The sequence below is a fragment of the Urocitellus parryii genome, chromosome 2 (assembly GCF_045843805.1).
Source record: "Urocitellus parryii isolate mUroPar1 chromosome 2, mUroPar1.hap1, whole genome shotgun sequence".
Taxonomy (NCBI): domain Eukaryota; kingdom Metazoa; phylum Chordata; class Mammalia; order Rodentia; family Sciuridae; genus Urocitellus; species Urocitellus parryii.
In genome coordinates, this window is record NC_135532.1 from 174,595,563 (window position 1) to 174,616,563 (window position 21,001).

Genomic DNA, 21,001 nt, shown 5'->3' on the forward strand with positions numbered 1-21,001 from the left:
CATCTTTTCTACTCATTCCCAATTCCTCCATTTTTCTGGTGCCCACCTTCCATACAGTGGCATATTATTGATACTTATTTGAACTTAACTTTACTCACTTAACAATATATTCTGGAAGTCATTCCATGTTAGTTCATATAGTGAATCCTCCCAACCCCCATACAGGGGATTGAAACCCTGGGTGCTCTACCACTGAACTACATTACCAGCCCCCCCCTTTTTAATTTAATTTAATTTAATTTATCTATTTTCAGAGAGGATCGCATTGAATTGCCCAGGCTGGGCTTGAATTTGTCATCCTCCTTGCATCAGCCTCCCAAATTGCTGGGATTATAATCATAGCCTGTGCCACCAAACCTGGGTGTTCTTTTATAGCTTCATGCATTGTGTGGATAAGCCATAGTTTATTCAAGCACTATCCTATGTAGGTACATGTAGGTTATTTTCAATATTTTGCTATTAGAAACAATGTTGCAGTGAATAGTCTTGTACATATGTATTTTCATTGTTGCAGGTATGTCTTCAGGGTAAATTCCTTAAATTGGGGATGCTGCATATGAAGGTAAATACTTTTGTAGTTTTATTAAATATTACCAAATTCTCCTCCAAAAACATTGTATCAGTTTGTACTCCCACCAGCAAAGAAAGAAAATGTCTTTTCTCCAGCTGTGAAATATTTCTCTCTCTCTGCTCTCTCACTCTCTCGCTCTCTAGCTCTTTTTTTTTTTTTTTTTTTTCTTTTTTACATCCTGGGATTGAAACTGGGGCTTCACTCATACTAGGCAAGCATTCTACCACTCAGTTTCATGGCCAGACCTTTGCCAATTTTCTTATGAGTGAATTAACTTCTTTACCTTTCTTATTTTGTTCTGGGGATTGAACACAGTTACATTTAACCACTGAGCTCATCCCCAGATCTTTTCATTTTTTGAGACATTGAGTCTTGCCAAGTTGCTTAAGGCATCACCAAGTTGCTGAGGCTGGCTTTGAACTTGAAGTCCTCCTATTCCGGAATCACTGGAATTATAGGTGTGTACCACCATGCCCAACCTTATAGTGACATTGAACATGTTTTCTTATGTTTAGGGGTCATTTAGAAAATTTTATTTGTGAATTGTCTTGTTAGGTCTTTCTTTCATCTTTCTACTAGGCCAACAGGCTTTTTGTCCTTTATTCCTCAATTTAAGAGCTCTTTATGTATTAGGAATACATATTATTATCCATGGTGTATATTGCAAATATTTTATTTTGGCTTATCAGTTATCTTTTATCTGTTAAGCTTTCTTTCTTAAGGGGATTGAACCACAGAGATATACCTTCTGCTCTTTTTTTTTTTTTTTTAAAAGACTGGGTCTTGATGAATTGCTTAGGACCTCACTAAGTTGCTGAGGCTGGCCTCAAGCTGTGATCCTCCTGCCTCAGTCTTCTGAGTTGCTGGATTTATAGGCATGTGCCAGTGCACTTGGCTGATAAACTTTATATAGCTTTTCATTGTTCCTTTTTTAAAAAATAACATTTTTTGTACATTTATGGTGATGGGGAGTGAACCCAGAGCCTCACACATGCAAGGCAACTACCATTGAGCTACAACCCAAGTCGCCTTTTATTTTATTGTGGTAAAATATACATAATTTACCATTTTAACCATTTTTTCGTGGACAGTTTAGTGGCATTAAGTACATTCACGTTACTTTGCAGCCACCACCACCATCCATCTCCGGGGCCTTTTCATCTTCCCAAATTGAGATTGTGTTCCCATTAAGCATGAATTCCCCTTTTCCTCTGTTTCTGATAGTTTTAAAAATTTGATTAATCTATAAATAGTTTTTGTTTTATTATTAGTTTTAATCTGCTTTAGTTTTTTGCAAAGGTAGGGGAAAGAGATCTGAGGGTTTAAGTGCTATTGCTTTTTTTGGTGTGGGGGGGTACTGAACCCAGGGACACTCTATCACTGAGTTACATTCCCAGCCCTTTTTACTTTTTACATTTTGAGGCAGAGTCTTGCTAAACTTCTGAGGTTTACCTCAAACTTGGGATCCTCCTGCCTTAGCCTCCTAAGTAGCAGGCATAACATGCTTGGGCCACTACACCCAGCTTCCCGCCTACTTTTTAAGATTTTTCACCAGTTCTTCCTTTTTCACCTCCACCATATTTCTGATTTTCATCAAATTTTTTGCTTCTATTTTTAAGTTTTTCTGAACTGTAGCTTGCTTCTTGGTCTTCCCTACCATTGGCTTAGATTTCAGCTCTTGCCCTGTTGGGTCTGCTGTTACACATTCATCTACTTGGGTCTTTCAAAACTTTTATTGTTCTTATCCCTTTTATTGTCTTTGTCCTTGAGGGGCTTTGCCTTTTAAAAAAATCCAGTTTCCATGCTGGGGATGTAGCTCAGTGGTAGCTCTATGGTAGAGCACATCCATGAAGTCCTGGATAAGGCTCTGGGTTTAATCCTAAGTTTGGGGGGAGGGGAAAAAAAGAGCAATTTCTGTCATCTCAATGGGATTTTTGAACAAGAACTGAGATACATATATTTATCCTTCTACTTTTGTTCTGATTGAAAACTGATACACAGAAATGAAGTACTCTGGACTGCTCCCATCCTCTCCTCCAGGCTGGGAAAACTTTCAATAAGTTGTTAGCTTATTGAAAAAAAAAAAAAAAAAGCTGTCATTAGAATATTGGTTTCTATTCATAGTCTAGGGTTTCTTTGATCTCACCTATAGTGCCTGATGCCTAAAACCTTCAGTAATATTAGATATTACTAACTTGAGGGTAAATTGTGTTTGCTTTTAATTTCCATTCATTCCCATCTCCCATCTCTTATCATCGTGTTTCTGAAGTTTATGTGTGTATGCTTGTGTTGGTTCTTGTTCTTTATATTCACTTGAGAGCCAGAATAACTGGGTGAGAGCACCTGATGGAATCCTTTTCCTGCACAGTCAGAGAGTCTTTGACTGGCAAGGAGCAGCCTGTTCTCTCTCTTGAGATACTGATATCATGTATTGATGGAGTATCTACCTGTAGATGACTCTACAGAGCAAAGGTACCTGCCCTTTTAAATTTTTGCTGTAGGAAACAAGTCATTTTGCTATGGGCAAATTCTAAATAAGTAGATATGGGACCTGAGCCTGTAGCTCAGTGGTGGAGCACATACCTGGCCTGTGCGAGACCCTGGGTTAATCCCCAGTATGACAGAAAAACAAATAAGAAAGAACATGGAATTAGTCTTAAGTGGTATTTGGTTCCCTTTCCCTTCTCTGTTTTTCATTTTATAAATAAGAACACAAAATTTGGATGACTTGCTGAATGTCACTTAGTTAACGAGAAACAGAGCCAACACTTAGAAATTCTGACTCCCAGTCCTGTGACTCTGTCCTGAGAAATGATTTTTGAAACTGATTTGTATTCAAAACAGGTGTACGGCCAATGGTGTCTTGTTAGTGCTCATGTCTTCTTTCTTCCCCAGTTTTTCGCTGTGATTAAAACCTTGATCAGATAGGATTTCTTTTTCTTTTTTCTTTTAAGAAGATGAGCACAATATCATTCTTTTATTTATTTATTCATTTTTTTATATGATGTTGAGGATTGAACTCAGTGCCTCACACATGCTAAGTAAGTGCTCTACCACTAAACTACAACCCCAGCCCAATCAGGTAGGATTTCATTATTCAGTTGCGTTAAATTGAAACATATATGCTCTTTTTTCAATTTTTTTGTCTTCATTTCTGTGAATGCCTTCATGACCTTACTTTTAGATGGATACATAACATTTCTTTACATTTTCTTCTTTGTAGCTACATCCACATCTCATTATGCATCAGAAAAATGAAAAAACAGAGGAAAATACTATGGAGGAAAGGAATCCACTTAGCCTTTTCTGAGAAATGGAATACTGGATTTGGAGGCTTTAAGAAATTCTACTTTCACCAACACTTATGCATTCTGAATGCTAAGTTGGGAAGGTCATTTACTTGGAATAGACAGTTGAGTCATTTTCATTGTAGAAAGAAGGCTCTTCAAATCCAGAAATCATGGATTCAGGATGAATCTTTTTGTGCTAAGACTAAATCCAGTGTGGCTACTCAGAATCCTAGTACTTTGTCTTCTAAAGTGAAAAGAAAGGACGCTAAGTACTTCATTTCTTCCTCAAGTAGTCTTCTGAAACTCCAAGCAGAGAAGTTACTATCATCAGCAAAGAACTCGGACCATGAATACTGTGGAGAGAAGAGTCTCTTAAAGGCAGTCGCTGGCTTGCCAGCAAGTAGTGCATTAGGTCAGACCAATGGTCATAGACCTAGGACAGTGCCGCAGGCTTCTGAGTTTCCCATGAAGTTCACTGGGGAAAGCCAAAGTCCAGGTGAGAGTGGCAAGATTGTGGTCACCTTGAGCAATCATAAGAGAAAGCGCTTTTGTTATGGCTGCTGCCAAGAACTAGAACACCACAGGAGTGGGGGACCCCTGATTCCAAAAAAGTTCCAACTTAACCAACATCGAAGAATAAAAGTGTCTCCACTGATGATGTATGAGAAGTTATCCATGATTAGATTTCAGTATAGGATTCTCAGATCCCAGCACTTCAGAACGAAAAGCAAAGTTTGCAAGCCAAGGAAAGCCCAGCGAAGCTGGGTACAAAAGGTCACTGGGGACCACCAAGAGACCCTTAAAGATAATACGGAGGGTGGCAGTTGTAGCCCATTTCCTTCCCCAGAACCTAAAGATCCTTCTTGTCAGCATCAGCCATACTTCCCAGATATGGACAGCAATGTTGTAGTGAAGGGAAAGAATTCCCATATGCCTGATGATCACCCTAAAGGAAGTCCTTTCCCAGACAAGGAGCTTAATTTAGATGAAGCATTCCCTGACCAACAGAATGGCAGTGCCACATACACTTGGGACCAATCACCTTGTTCGTCTCCAAAGTGGGAGTGTACAGAGCTGATTCATGACATGCCCTTGTCAGAACATCATTCTAGTAAAACGTTCACTTCAGAAACTGAAAAAGAAATTATGACTCTGGATCAGGAAAATCGGACAAGCACTGTCAGTGATGACAGAGTAAAGCTGTCAGTGACGGGAGCAGATAAATCTGTGAGTAGTGTAGATGGGCCTGTGTCTGAAGAGAATGTTCACAATGAGAACTCCTACCAGATGGAAGAGGATGGATCTTTCAAGCAGAACATTCTTAGTTCTAAGTTGCTGGACCACCCTTACTGTAAAAGTCCACTGGAAGCTCCCCTGGCATGCAGTGAACTCAAACTAGAAAATCAACTGGGAGGGGGGAAGAACAACTCAAAAGCATCTCCAGTGGACGATGAACAGCTTTCAGTCTGCCTTTCTGGTATGCACTCTTCCTTTATTCTCCCCAACCTCTGGCCCACACTTGCTGTCCATTAACTTTTCTTATAATGAGTCCTGTTTTTCCCTCCCACACATGGCTTTCCCTTTAACCACTTGGATGTTTTTCTTGAGACCTTTTATATTGCTGTATTATGTAGAGTCCCACAAATTATTTTATGAATCCTTGACTGCTTAATGAACACTTAATTTCTAGTTGTTTCTTCTATAACAGTGAGTTTTAATTTGGTGTTTTTAACTTGGACATCTTTTTATGTGTTGAATATTTTTTTGTTTGTGCCTGGTTTTCCAGTGTCTGTTTTTCTATTAGAATGTTCCTGTTTTGTTTATTTAATATGTAAGAAGATTCTGTGTACCAGCCACTATGCTGGTTCTTAAGAGTGTAGCAACAAACCAGGATATACTGGTTTCACTCCCCCTCTAAGCCCCCTGATACAAGGATTGAACCTGAGGTGCTCAGCTACTGAGCTGTATCCCCAGTCCCCAGCCCACATCATGTCTTCTCTTGTCAAAGTTTACATCAAGCATATAAATTTATCTTAGATGTAAAAGAGTACTAATATGTTTATATAAGGGTGTTACATTTATTATGTTAGTAATCCCCTTATATAAACTTATAATTAAAAACCAAAAACAACCAAAACAACAGGTTTTATTTTTGTTTTTGTTTTTTAAGAGAGAGAGAGAGAATCCTTTTTGGAGATGGACACAACACAGTGCCTTTATTTTTATGTGGTGCTGAGAATTGAACCTGGGTCCCGCCCATGCTAGGTGAGCACTCTACCGCTGAGCCACGATCCCAGCCCAACAGGTTTTTAATTGAAGCATAAATTTTGGCATATTCAGAAAATGATATGCATCATACAAGCCTTTAAGATTATATTTAGGGCTAAGAGTATAGCTAAGTGGTAGAGGGAGTGCCTTTAAGTTCAGTTCCCAGCACCACTATAAAGCTCAATTTATATTTTGATATTGAAAGATATCTGTGTAAAATTAAAAGAGCAAGGAGAAAAATGGTTTGATTGAGTTACGTTTTTATGATTAAAAAGTAGAGGGTTAATTAATCATTTATTTATTTAGGTATTGGGGATTCAATCCACGAGTGCTTTACCACTGAGCTACATACCCAGCTCTTTTTATTTTTTATTTTGAGACAGTGTCTCGCCAAGTTACTGAGTTTAGCCTTGAACTGAAAAATTCTCCTGCCTCCGCCTCCTGAATTACTGGGATCCCAGGCTTGTGCCACTGTGTCTGGCAGTAAATCTTTAAACAAATGATTTCTGGTGTTTATACTGTACTAGAATAAAAATGAAGGGCTGGTGTTGTGGCTCAGTGAGGCCCTGGGTTCGATCCTCAGCACCACATGAAAATAAATAAAGTATTGTGTCCAACTGCAACTAAAAAATAAATTAAAAAAAAATACATGAAACCTATTTTTCTTAGTAAAAGGTTAGCAGCACCATAATACTTTAACCCGAAAAAAATAACTTTTTCCCACAAATACTGATCAACTTTTATAAATGTAACATTTCCAAATATGATATGGCATATAGTAAAGCTATGGCATGACCTGAGGAAGTAGGAAGTTTTACAGAATACCATACCCATTTAGTGACACTGTAACTTATTATTTTAGTAGGCTAAAGGAGAAAAATCATAGATCTTAGTAGGTCTTTAAAACCCTTTAATAAGACTAGAAATATCTAGACACTCTGGTATACACGTGTAATTCCAGCAGTTTGGGAAGGTAAGACAGGAGGATCACAATTTTGAGGCCAGCCTCAGTAACTTAAGCAAGACCATGTCTCAAAAAATTAAAATGGCGAGGGATGCACCTCAGTGGTAAAGCCCCCCTGGGCTCAGTCGCCAGGACAGTACCAGCAACAACCAGGATCAAAGGAAATGTCCTTCACTTACCTTCACTTGGTAAAGAATATTTGTCAGAAACACAGAAGAGTTCCAGGTTTTAGAGGATGAAGTTCAATACATGAAACCTATTCTTCCTACCCACTTCATAGAAATTATGAAAATATATTCATGCTCAAAAATGAGGAGAGTTTTGGTGAATGAGAAACTCAGAAGTTTCCCCAAGACAGAAAATAAAGGGAAGTCTTGAAGGGCAGAAGGAATTCAATGCGGGAAAATGGTGAAATACTAAAGGTGGTCATTTCCTGGAGTAGATGAAAGAGGAGACCGATAGTAAAAGGTTGATTAGTTGTAAAATCTCTCTACCTGTGCCACATCTTCACAAAGACAACAACTGCTATCAAATCAAAATTCTAAGAAAGGAAATAGGACATTTGCCCCAACCCTGTAACACCTGGAAAGTATCACCACTCCCACTGAAAGTAATTCAGGGCAGAGTAACAGCTACTGGCCCATCACAGTCCCTTACCCTCAGCAAGTACCTAAGGAGAGGTGAGCTCACAATCTTATCAATCTGAAAAAAGTCAACAAGAGAGAGAAATGTAACACATATAAGTGGTAAACTTGAGTAGTCAGTATTATTAGAGCAATAGGAAAGAGTGTAGGGCAGAAGGCACAGTAGATATTCCCTTAACTGACTTATGTAGCATTGGCCATAATTGAGTTCAATAGGATGCTAAATGCTGGCTCTACCATAACTGTCACACTCCTTTCAGTTGATTTATATATTTAGGAGGCCATTTTTTAAGTTGAGTTGGTTGTATTTATAAGAAACTTACTACAGTTTTATTATTTCTTTCGGTACTGCATAAATTGATGAAATGAGCATAAAAAGAAAAATAACTCCCTTGAAAAACTGAGTGCTTCCCCCCACCCCCAGTGTTCCTGGGATTGAATCCAGGATATGGTTCATGATAGGCAAGCCATCTACCACTGAGCTGCATTCCCTAGCCCTTTTTATTTTTTGGAGACAGTCTTTCCCAGACTGGCCTTGAACTTGGAGTCCTCCTGCCTCAACCTCTTGAGTAACTCGGATTACGGGTATGTACCACCGTACCTCACTCAAGTTGAACACTTTTAATGACCATTAATCACTATTTGCTATAGTAAATGTGAATACTGAGTTACAGTTGTACACGACAACTATAAAAAAATGTGTGGTAGAATATGACAATTGAAGGTTCTATACTCAGATTACTTGGCAAGATGTCTTCTTTCACTTCAAAGAAGAGCTTAAAGTTCTATCTCATGAATGTATCAGGAGATGATGGGAGGGAAACTGAAGAAAATAACAAGGTCAATGTTTTAGAATTAAAGAGAAAAACAAGCGTCTTCAGATTGAAAGATTTAGGGCTGAGGGTATAGTTCGGTGGTAAAGCATTTGCCTACCATGTCTAAGGCCCTGGGGTTCATCCCCAGCACTGTAAAAGGAACCAAATTAGGAAAGTGCAGTACATGCCAATCAGGATTAAAACACCACTCTAAATTTTGTTCAGTGGAATTATGGAACATTAAGGATTAAGAGAAATAGCCAGAATAGTTATGTTTGGAAGAAAAGCAATAGATCCTGTTCTACAGTACATTCTGGGTGGATTGAAATTTTAAATAGAACCAAGTACAGAAAACATTTTGTTATTTTTTTTTTTTAATGTGCTGCAGGGGATGGAAACCAGGGCCTCTCTCCTGCTAGGCAAGCCCTCTACCACTGAGCTACACGCCTAGACACACAAAGTTTTTGTTGGTGCTGGGGATTTTACGCAGACCTCATGCATGCTGAACAATCTATCTACCACTGAGCTTCACCCACAGCCCCCAGACACACAAAAAAATTGTGGATGAAAGTTCATAACACCATTATTCATATTAGCCCCAAATCAGAAATCTAAATGTCCAAATCTATATAATGGAATATTAGTCTGCCATAAAAAGACATACTGATACATGTTTTGATACAGATATGTTATTAAGTAAAGACATGTTAAGTGAAAGAAGACAAAGCCCTCATAATATTCCATAAACTTGAAAATGTCCAGAATGGGCAAATACAGTAAAGTAATGGTTGCAAGGACCTGGGAAGAGGGGAGAATGGGAAGTGACTGCTAATGGGATAATGCAAGTGTTCTGGAATGAGGTAGTGTTAGCGATGTTCTGACTTTGAATCATACTTTCTTTCCCCATTTTGATCAATAGTTATACATAATAGTGGGATTTGTTACATAGTTGTACATGCAAATATTCTAACTGAATTGTACTCTTTAAGAGGGTGATTTTTTTGTGGCGTGTGAATCATTTCTATAAAACTATGAAAAGAAACATTTAGGAGGCCGTTTTTTAAGAAATTTAGGGCTGGGTATCTTAAGGAGTGCTCAGTGGTACAGCTCTTGTCTTGAATGTGCCAGGCTGTGAGTTCCATCCCCCATAATGCCAAAAGAAAAAAATAATCTAAATTGACAAAATTTAGCACAGTTGGATGTTCATATGTATACATTGTGTTGATTCAAGCAAATCAATATACCCATTATACTTTTCTTGTAGTGAGAACATTTACTTTTTGTTTTCTTTTTGGTGGTGCTGGGAATTGAACCCAGCACCTGTGCATGCAAGGCAAGCACTCTGCCAACTGAGCTATATTCCCAGTTTCCTTTTATTCCCCCAGTACAGGGGGTTGAACCCAGGGACATTTTACCACCAAGCTATATCCCCAGCCTTTTAATTTTGATACTGAGTCTTGCTAAATTGCTGAGGCTGGCCTAAAGTTTGTGATCATGTTGCCTCAGTTTCCTGAGTTGCTGGAATTAGTCATGTGCCACCAAACGTGGTTTACAATCTCTTTTCTAGCCAGTCCAGTGTTGCACACCTGCCTTCCGGCACTCAGCACATTGATATAGGAGGTTTGCCTGACCTCAGAAGTTCAAGACTGGCCTGGCCAACGTAGTGGGACTCCATCTCAAACAAACAGAAAATCCACACAACGTACTGTCAGTTTTCCTTTTCTTTTCCACTGCTGAGGATTGAATCCAGAAGTGCTTTACTATTGACCTACATCCCCAGGACATTGTTTTGGTTTTTTTGTTTGTTTGTTTTTTGTTTTTTGGGGGTTTTTTTGTAGTGGGGATTGAATTCAGGCACTGCACCACTGAGCCACATCTCCAGCCCTATTTTATATTTCATTTAGAGACACGGTCTCTCTGAATTGCTTAGCACCTCACCATCCCTGGGATTTTGGGGGTTGTTTTTATTTTTTTATCCTGAGACTCAACTCTTAAGTTACTGATCCTAGACTTGGGAACTTCCTGAATAGCTGGGGTTATAGATGTGCACCCCTGCAGCCAACTCTATTATCAGTTTTCAAGTATACAGTAAATTAACTGAAGCTACCATATTATAATGCATTCCCTCTCTTCTCCTGCCTACAGGGTCTGCTAAAAATCTTTTATTCCATGTGTATCTGAGGGCATGTAGTATTTTTCTTTCTGTGCCTGGCTTATTTTACTTAATATGTTTTCCAGGTTCATCAATGTCAAAAATGACAAAATTTCTTTCTTCTTTTTTTTTTTTTTTTTTGATACTGCGGATTGAATTTGTGGGCTCAAGTAGTTCTCCTGCTTCTGCCTTTTGAGTACGTGGAATTTCAGGTGCATGCCACCATACTTAGCTTTGTAATCTTGTATTGATAAGACATTTTACAACATGATAGGAAACCCAGAATAAAAAAACAACAATTTAAAATGACTGGGCATAGTGCCACCTGCCTATAATCCCAGCAGCTCAGGAGCCTGAGGCAGGAGTATAATAAGTTTGAGACCAGCCTGGGCAATTTAGCAAGACCCTATCTCAAAATAAAAAAAGCTGGAAATGTATTCAGTGGTATAATATCCCTGGCTTCAATCCCAGTTCTGCCAAAAAAAAAAAAAAAAATAGATAAAATAAAAGCTGGGCTTGGTGGCACATGCCTGTAGTTCCAAGTGCTCCACAGACTGAGGCACAAGGATCACTTGAGTCCATGAGGTTAAGACAAGCCTGGGTAAAATGGTGAGACCTATGTCTCAAAAAACAAAACTAAAAGAAAAAAAAAAAAAAACAATTTGAGAAGCCAGGCACAATGGCTCACACCTGTTATCCCACAGACTCTGGAGGTTGAATTAGGGAGATGATAAGTTTGAGGCAGGCATTGGGAATTTAGCAAGACTCTTGTCTCCAAATTTGAAAAAAGGGGGTGGGGGGACACTGGGCATGCAGCTCAGTGGTAAAGCACTCCTAGATTCAATCACCAGTACAGAGGGTAGGGGAATAAATAAACCAATTTGACTCCATAACATTAAAATCTTGGGACTGGAGGTATAACTTGCGGTAGTGCTTAGCAAGCTTCAGGCCCTGGGTTCAATCCCAAGTTTTTATTCCCAAAAAAAGAATAAAAACAAAAAAATTTTTTTTAACTTTATGTATCAAATCATAAATTTTTATGTACCAGATCACAAATGAAAATGTTAGTTTAGCATGTATACCTTTTGACCCAGATATGTAACTTTTAGCAAGTATTAACTAGGGAAACAATAGAAAGCACAAATTAAGGGTTTTGTCCCATTATTCAGATAGCAAAGAGTAGCTAAAAATCAAATGTTCATTAGTGGGCAATTGATTAAAATCAATTTTAATCATTTAATGGACTACTAGATCATTTTGAATGGATTTAAAGGAAAAAAAAACTATAATGTAAGGCAGGGCCTATAATCCCAGGGGCTCTGGAGGCTGAGGCAGGAGGATCGCAAGTTCAAAGCCAGCCTCAGCAAAAAGAAAGGCACTGAGCAACTCAGTGAGACCTTGAGTGTAAATACAAAATAGATCTGAGGATATGGCTCAGTGGTGGAGTTCCCCTGAGTTCAATCCCCAGTACCCCCCCAATAAAAAAAAAAACAACCTATATTTATGTATGCTGGGTGCAGTAAAGCACGACTATAATCCTAGCAGCTTCAGAGGCTGAGGCAGAAGGATCACAAATTCAAAGCCAGACTCAGCAATTTAGTAAAACCCTGTCTCAAAAAATAAAAAGGGTTGGGGATGTGGCACAGTGATTAAGCGCCACAGGGTTCAATCCCTGGTACCAAAACAAAACTATAATGTATTGATGGGAAAAAAGCAGCTTCAAGAAAAGAATAATGTGCCATTTACATACTCAAGAAATACATATTTGGGTTTGAAGGTGTAGCTCGTGATAGAGGGTTTGCCTAGTGTGCTTGAGTTCCTGGGTTCAATCCCCAAATACTGCCATAAAGAAAACAAAAATACATTTTCAAAAGGAATTGACTTTACACTTTGTTTAAAAATGTTTTTTGTCACTTATTAAGGGGAAAAAACCCTTTGCATGAAAAGCTTGAATATTTTTAAAATAAATATTCAACTCTTATTTTCTTCTATACTATTAAAGTGTTATTTTTAATATAATTCTTTGTTTTAAAAAAAAAGTAAAATGGAGTAATATAATTCTTTCCACCAGAATGAATTGGTTGTAAGTTCAGGCAGTAGTCTAATATTATTTATTGAGCAATTCATTCTTTGTGGTTAAGAAATACAGACTAGCTTTGAATTTCCTTCTGGAAAATACTAGCATTATTTTGCTTTAATTACTGTAGGTATTTCATAATTTGAAAAATTATGCACTCCTCTTCTGTACCCTTATTCATCTCTCTAATTGTTTTTCTTAAAGAGGTTTTTTTAAAATTTTTTTTAATTGTCGATGGGCCTTTATTTTATTTATGTATATGTGGTGCTGAGAATCGAACCCAATGCTTCACATATGCTAGGCAAGTGCTCTACCACTGAGCTACAACCCCAGCCCACCTCTAATTGTTTTTAAAATTTTCTAGGAATTTATCAATCCCAAGATGAGTTTTTTATTTATTTTATAAATTAAAGAAAATAAGTATGCTTTTTGTTTATAGTATTTGGAGAAAATTATATTCTTAAAATGTTGAGTTTTCCTGTGTAAAAACAGAACTGACTTAGTTTCTTAGTGCTTTGCAACTTTTCACTAGGTTTTACACATTCCTTAAGTTTATTCTGAGGTACTTCATGCCTTCTTTACTGATGGCATTTCTGAGGTGTGTATTGTATTTTGTTGTAGAACCAAGTGGTTGCATTTCTTTCTTTTATTTATTTTATAAAGGTTCTTAATCTTTTGTCTAGGTTGGCCTTGAATTCAGAATCCTCCTTCCTGAGCTTTGCAAGTAGCTAGTACTATAAGGTGTGCGAAGGGTGCCCAGCCCCAAGTTATTTTTGTAGAGAAAATAGCTATTTCTTGTTTTGGAGATGGCATAGCATAAAAGTTAACAGCATAGTTTCTCTAGTCACATAACCTACATAAGAATCTTAGTTATTCTGTGCTAGTTGGGTGTCCTGAGGGTAGTTACTTAATCTCTCTAAGTTTTCTTTGTCTTCATTTGTACAGCAGAGATAATATCTTATGGGGGGGGTGACAAGATAGTGCGGGGGTGGGGGGGGGGGATTGAACCCAGGGCCTGGCACATGCTAGGCAAGTTCTCTAACATGTGCCATATTCTCAGACCTAGCAGAGATGGTATCTTGACACAGAGATTAGTTTTAAGGATTAGATGAAATATGTGAGTGTTGTCATATGATAAATGCTCTTAATGATGTTTTGTTTTACTTCTGGTACCAGTGAGATTATGGTGGGTGTGTTATCAGTGAGAGACATTGTCATCCTTGTAGGGCCTTTCTATTACATAAGGAATCCATGTTTATCATCTGCAAGCAAAAACAAAACACAGATATAAAACTTAAAATCTCCATATTATTACCACCCAGAAATAATATTGTTAATAAGAATGCCTCTTTCCTATGATACTAGTTTAAAATTGGGGTCTATATCCCATTGTTAACCCCCCCCCCATCTCATTGTTAACCGCCCCCTGCTTTTTTGTGGTTTTGGAGTTGAACCCAAGCAGTGCTCTGACAATGAGCTACATACCCATCTCTTGAGACAAGAGTCTTACTAAATTATGGGGGCTGGCCCTCCTGCCTCAGCTGGAGTCAATGAGATTATAGGCCTGTGCCACCATGCCTGGCTATCTGGTGTACCACTGATAGAGGAGACCACTTTCTTATTTGAGGAGCTTCATTCAAGGTGGTGGAGCCTCAAGCTTAATTTTTTGTTGGTAGAGGCATTTTCTTCTATAAAATCAGTTTTTTAAATGCAGTTTATCCAGTGTTGGGAATCGATTATTTTCCTTTGGGCCTGTTTTCCAATATAGACACAAGGCTATGCTTAGATCAATGTTAAGATATGTAATGTAAACACTATACATTCTGTTCCTAGTATAGAAGACCCAAATCTTTATTTCCTGAAATGATGACGTTGCAATGGGCCTATTTGTCTAAAGCCTAGACTAGAAGCAGGCATAAGCAAGCATCCTTTTTAATGTTGCTGTTCCCTGACTTTTGCTCTTAGTTTAAGCCTTTTAAAATAGGAGCTATTCTGGTGGATGATTAACAGGGGGAAATACAGATTTTACATTTCAGTCCCTCACCCCAAACCAACCCAGCACACCATTCCCAGTACTCTGTTTTGATCTTTCCTGTTCGTTTTGAATTAATGCATAGTGGAGGCAATTCTTAAAAGTTTCAAAAGGGAACTGGATAGGATATATGGTTAACATATTGTCCTCATTTTTCCCATCTCAACTCAATAGGCTCACCTGTCAGCCTTAGCAATTCTACAAGACCCTGTCTCCAAAAAAAAAAAAAAAAAAAAAAGGAGGCAGTTATCAAGAATACAAACAACAATAAGTGTTGGCGAGGATGTGGGGAAAAGGCACATTCATACATTGCTAGTGGGATTGCAAATTGGTGCAGCCAATATGGAAAGCAGTATGGAGATTCCTTGCAAAACTGGGAATGGAACCACCATTTGACCCAGTTATCCCTCTCCTTGGTTTATACCCAAAGGACTTAAAAACAGCATACTATAGTGATGCAGCCACATCAATGTTCATAGCAGCACAATTCACAATAGCTAAACTGTGGAACCAACCTAGATGACCTTCAGTAGGTGAATGGATAAAGAAACTGTGGTATATATACACAATGGAATATTATTCAGCAATAAAAAATAAATAAAATCATGGCATTTGCAGGTAAATGGATGGAGTTGGAGAATATCATGCTAAGTGAAGTAAGCCAATCCCAGAAAACCAAAGGCTAAATGTTTTCTGATACATGGATGCTAATTCTTAATGGGGGATTGGGCATGGGATCAGTGGAAGAACTCTGGATGGGGGAGAGGGGGAAGGGGCATTATGGTAGAAAAGATTGTGGAATGAGACAGCCATCATTAACCTAAGTACATGTATGATTGCATGAATAATGTGACCCTACTTTGAGTACAACCAGAGAAGTAAAAAATTGTGCTCCATGTGTGTACAATGAATCAGAAGAGCATTCTGCCGTCATGCATAACTGATTAGTACAAATAAATAAACTAAATCTAAAAAAGAAAATTTAAAAATGAGTTCTCAAAGTTCATTAGTATGATACATCATATAAGTTTTATTGAAAAAAATTAAAAAAGGAAAAGGTTAAAAAAGAATGTATATTTTGAAGTTACAATGAATATATATCAAGTAATTAATATATTGTGAATTGTATTATATAATTATAACCAATATTTTAAACAATAAAGAGGAATAATTCATATAAGACAAAAAAAGAACTGGGGAGGTAGCTCCATGGTAAAGCACCCCTGGGATCGTTCTCCAGTACTAAAAACAAAACGTATATATTATATACCTGTATATATGTGTATATATGTTCACACTACTTAAATTGATTTAAATACTGCCCTCAAACTTGCCATTCTCTTGCCTCAGTCTCCTGAGTTGCTGGGATTACAGATGTGCACCACTGCACTTGGCTAAATTGTGACTTAATTCAGGCACATTTAACAAGGTGATTTAGCCTTTAGATGTAATTTGAAAGTCATAAAAATAGTGTTATATAGGACTAATTGCTGCATAGTTCCAGTCCCTAATGTCAGTCAGTCTCACTCATATTTCTATTCAGTGTTGAGTACTTGCAATTGAACCCATGAGTGCTTAACCACTAATCCACATCCCCAACCCTTTTTAATTTTTTATTTTGAAACAGGGCCTCACTAAGTTGCTGAGGTTGACCTTGGACTTGCAATCCTCCTGCCTCAGCCTCTGGAGTCTCTGGGATTACAAGCATGTGCCACCACACCTGTCATCCCTATGCCTTTTATTTTGTGATAGGATCTCCCTCTGTTGCCCCAGGGTGGCATTGAACTTGCAGTTCTATTGCCTCAGCATTGCAAATGCTGGGGTTGCAGGTGCACCCAACTAGATGTTTTCTCTGTGTGTGGGGGTGTGTGGGGGGTGTGGGTTTTTTTGTTTTGTTTTGAGTCAGGATCTCCCTGAGTAGCCCAGGGTGTCCCAAATTGATGAGCTCAAGCAATGCTCTGCCTTATCCTCTGGTAGTTGGAACTATAGGCACACACCATTGTGTCCAACTTTCTGGATGTTACTCTTAATGAGAGAGAATTCATCACTAAGGTTAAGTTATGGAAAGGCATCAATCTTTAGTTTTAGCTAGTTCCTCTAACAATTCATTGGTAGTTTAAAAATGCACTGCGAAATGATACCTCACAGCATTTTTCTCTAGGTTAGAGTGGTAAGGGCCTAATCCACTTTGTTTGAATAGTGTCAGAACTTTTAAAATATTTCCTTATACGGAGTATAATCCTATGTTATAATGTACATTTAAGTATGTGTTGCATTGTTTATAGATTAAGTATTAAGAGAAATTGCTTTGTCTTTCCATCTTAACTTTCCTTTCTTCCTTTATTTAAGGATTTCTAGATGAGGTTATGAAAAAATATGGAAGTTTGGTCCCACTCAGTGAAAAAGATGTCCTTGGAAGATTAAAAGATGTCTTTAATGAAGACTTTTCCAATAGGTATGCCAGTGGTGAAAGTTAAGTCCTTGAAAATAAAATGATTGGCATATATGATTTTCTCTTGATTTAGGAGAAAAAGGGTACTTAATAGTGCATTGAGTAGAACTCACATTTTTTTTCTTTCAAAATCTTTGTTTCAGAAAACCATTTATCAATAGAGAAATAACAAACTATCGGGCCAGACATCAAAAATGCAACTTCCGCATCTTCTACAATAAACATATGCTGGATATGGATGATCTGGCAACCTTGGATGGTCAGAATTGGCTAAATGACCAGGTTAGTGTAATGCAGATTCTCACTGCAGGAAAGTTACAAAGGATGTTGGTCAATAAAATATTGTAGGGACTGGTCTCATACTTACTTTTATTAATCAAATATTCTTTAATGTGTACTGAAGTGACTCACTAATGCCAGGATTGAAAAGCTTTATTGTTAGTATTCAGAATGTTATACATTCTGCTTAGGTTGTTCTGAATTGTATAGGGTTAGTAAATTGGTTTTACTTTTTATAGGTCATAAATATGTACGGTGAGCTGATAATGGATGCAGTCCCAGATAAAGTAAGTGAAAATTTTCCTCTTAAGGAAATTCTTGTATATTAAAAAGGAGTGATTTTTTTTTATTTTCAAACTTTAATTATTTTATAATTACTTAGATTTTTTTTAAAAGGGTTATATTATGTATGTACACATTTATGTATTATCTTTATATATTTATATGAGCTTAGGGAAATCCTATTGCAAAATTTATTAATACACATTTTTATTAATTTATGTGTATGTGTGGTACTAGGGATTAAATCCAGGGATGTTTTTGCACTGAGCCACATCCCCGCCCTTTTTCTTTTTTATCATGAGATAAGGTTCTCACTAAATTGTGATCCTCCTGCTTCAGCATAAGAAAGTCACAGTAGCAATGTTTTCTTTCTTATTTGTATCTAGGTAGGTATGTTTATTGATAAGGGGACTTTTTTTGTTTATTAATAAAGGGGCTGAGGTGAGAGGATTATAACTTTGAGGTCATCCTGGGCAACTTGGCAAGACCCTGTCTCAGAATGAAGAATAAAAAGGACTGGGGATGCAGCTCAGTAATAGTGCTCCTGGATTCAGTTAAATCAATCAATCAACTAAAGTCTTACCCTCTTTATAAAAATGTAAAATATTACTCATCTTCACCTTTTCTCTCTTTTTTTTAATTTTAATCAATTCAAATAGATAATCCAGCTCTAAATTCTCTTAAGAGCTTTGTTACATATTAAAATGATTTTTAAATTTGATATCTTTTTTCTGAAAATTCAAATACCTGATGAGCAGCAGAACTTTTCAAGTTCTTAAATCTCATAACTTAGCTAGTCAGGATGCTAAGGCAGGTTAGCGAGACCCTGTCTCAAAAATAAAAAGAGTTGGGGATATGGCTCAGTGGTAGAGCACCTCTGGGTTCAGTCCCCAGTCCTGCAAAAGCAAACAAACAAAATACTTAAACAGATAAATATAACTAATTGCAGATTCTAGTACGGTTTTTCAATATAGAAAACTTTGATAGCTTTCCACTTATAATCATCAATTCATTATGCATTATAAATTCAAATCATGAAGCTAATATGTTTTTATGAAATGCTCTTAATCATTAAAAAGTTTAAATCTAAACATATTCAAAGGCAGTAGTTCTCAAGGTGTGGTCCCCAGACTAGCAGTGTCAATATCACCTGGGGACTTAATGGAAATGCACATTCTTAGACCCCAGCTCAGCTCTATTAAATCAGAAATGGGAGTTGGGGCCCAGCACTGTTTCAGTAAGTCCTCCAGATGATTCTAAAGGACAGAGTTACAGAGTCACTGCTTTTACAGATAACTAAACAGATTGTTTTTTATCCATGTTAAGCTGAATGGTTCTCAGTGAATGTGCATCAGAATCACATGAAAGGTTTGTAAAACCAGATTGCTAGTTTGTGCTAAAATTTAGCAGCTCTGGAATTGGGCTGAGAATTTGGATTTCCAACAAGTTCCCAGGTGATGCTGATTCTTCTGGTCTAATGAGCATACTCTTAGAACCACACACTAAATAGTCTTATTATCTAAAGTGAGTTCAAGTTAGAGCCCTGCTTCAAGACCATGGTATAGACTAACTTAAATGAGCCAATACCACTTATAGCCAGAATCTGAATCCAAGGAGGTGGGACCTGATACTCTGTATGGCAAGGGTAATTTTTGGTACTAGAAATGATAGTGCTAAGACCTTCTTGTAGTTGTATGGGAGTCTTCAAATCCACATCCTTCAGGTGGAGAGTTTTGTAATCCATATCTCATGAGTTCAAAGTATTGGTTTGCTCATTTTTTTTCAGCTCCTATTTCAGTTTTTCAATCTTTTAAAAATTTTGGAGAGATTTATCATTTGTCTCTACTTGATTGGATTCAGGAAATCCAATTGCTACCCCACTGACAATAGACCACACCTGTAAGAGCATTCTCATGAAAAATTTAAACAGAATTTTCTATAAATCAAGTAATATATTTTCTATATTTTGACTACTAGTTGAAGAAACTTTTCTCTCCCTTTGTCTATTTATGTTAGAACATTACATTTTTATTTAAAAATTTTTTGAATATATATGTATTTTTAAATTATTTTGTGTTCAGATATTTTAAATTTTTTTTTTTTTTAAGTTAAATCTGGGCACAGCCTAATGTAATCTGATTCCTTATATTTATTTGGTGTCTGTTCTAGGTTCACTTCTTCAACAGCTTTTTTCATAGACAGCTGGTAACCAAAGGATATAATGGAGTTAAGAGATGGACTAAAAAGGTATTAAATTTTTTATTCTAGATTTGAAATGGAAATTAATCACTTTGAGTGGAAAGATAATTTTAAGGCCAATACGATGTTACTTAGAAACAGACTTTTTAATGTGATAGGGTTTTTTGTTGTTGTTGTTGTTGTTTTGTTTTGGTACCAGGGATTGAACCCAGGGTCCCTCAATTACTGAGACACATCCCCAGACCCTTTGAGACAGGATCTCACTTAGTTACTTAGGTCATCACTTAGTTGCTGAGGCTGGCTTTGAACTTTCGATCCTCCTTCATCAGCCTGTGGAACCACTGGGATTATTGGCATGTTCTCAGCAATAGTTTTTTTTTCTCTTTTGAATCTCATTGTTTAATTGTGAGGCAGGAGGATCACAACTTCTAGGCCAGTCTTGCAACTAAGCAAGGCCTAAGTAATTTAACAAGGCCCTGTTGTTGGAATTAATGGAGTAGGAGATGGGTCCTGGAAGCCCTAAGAACCAAATAAACACAGACTTATTTGGCTCTGTCTGCAAGGCAAAAATTTTATTTCTACGTGCAGAAGGATACACAGCAATCAAAATTGAAAGCAGGCATTGCAAGCAGGCAGTGTGCTTGGCTTTTATCTCTGACACAGGGGTACTTGGCCATTACACATTGGTTGGGGCTGACTACACAATCTTAGGTGCAAATTGACTATTGAGGAAATACTAACTTTAGAAAGACAGCTGAGTTTCAAGAAAATGGGAGCCCAGGAAGTTAACTAAAATGAAGTCTCTTTGGTTTGACAGAAAAGACTTGTTTCTCCCCTCAAAAAAGATCAGTGTCTATTTTATCTAATATAGACTGAATATTCCTTACTCAAAGTGCTTGATTTTGGATTTCATTTTGGAATATTTCCATTTTGGAGTATTTTCATATTTATAATGAGATATCTTGGGGATGAGACC

At 37.3% G+C, this 21,001-nt stretch overlaps 1 protein-coding gene across 3 annotated transcripts in view; it reads left to right on the plus strand.

Moving 5' to 3' along the window:
• LOC113175035 (sentrin-specific protease 5) overlaps window positions 1–21,001 on the plus strand; it is a 38,679-nt gene that overhangs the window by 5,911 nt on the left and 11,767 nt on the right. For 2 of the 3 annotated variants that reach the window (XM_026379209.2, XM_077795359.1), the window contains exons 2-7: window positions 515–562; window positions 3,795–5,338; window positions 17,163–17,268; window positions 17,409–17,547; window positions 17,784–17,831; window positions 19,996–20,073. In XM_026379209.2, coding sequence (XP_026234994.2) covers window positions 3,826–5,338; window positions 17,163–17,268; window positions 17,409–17,547; window positions 17,784–17,831; window positions 19,996–20,073 — 1,884 coding nt within the window. In that variant the 5' untranslated portion in view covers window positions 515–562; window positions 3,795–3,825. The remainder of the gene's footprint in view (window positions 1–514; window positions 563–3,794; window positions 5,339–17,162; window positions 17,269–17,408; window positions 17,548–17,783; window positions 17,832–19,995; window positions 20,074–21,001) is intronic. The other variant, XM_026379210.2, reaches the window with a different exon arrangement.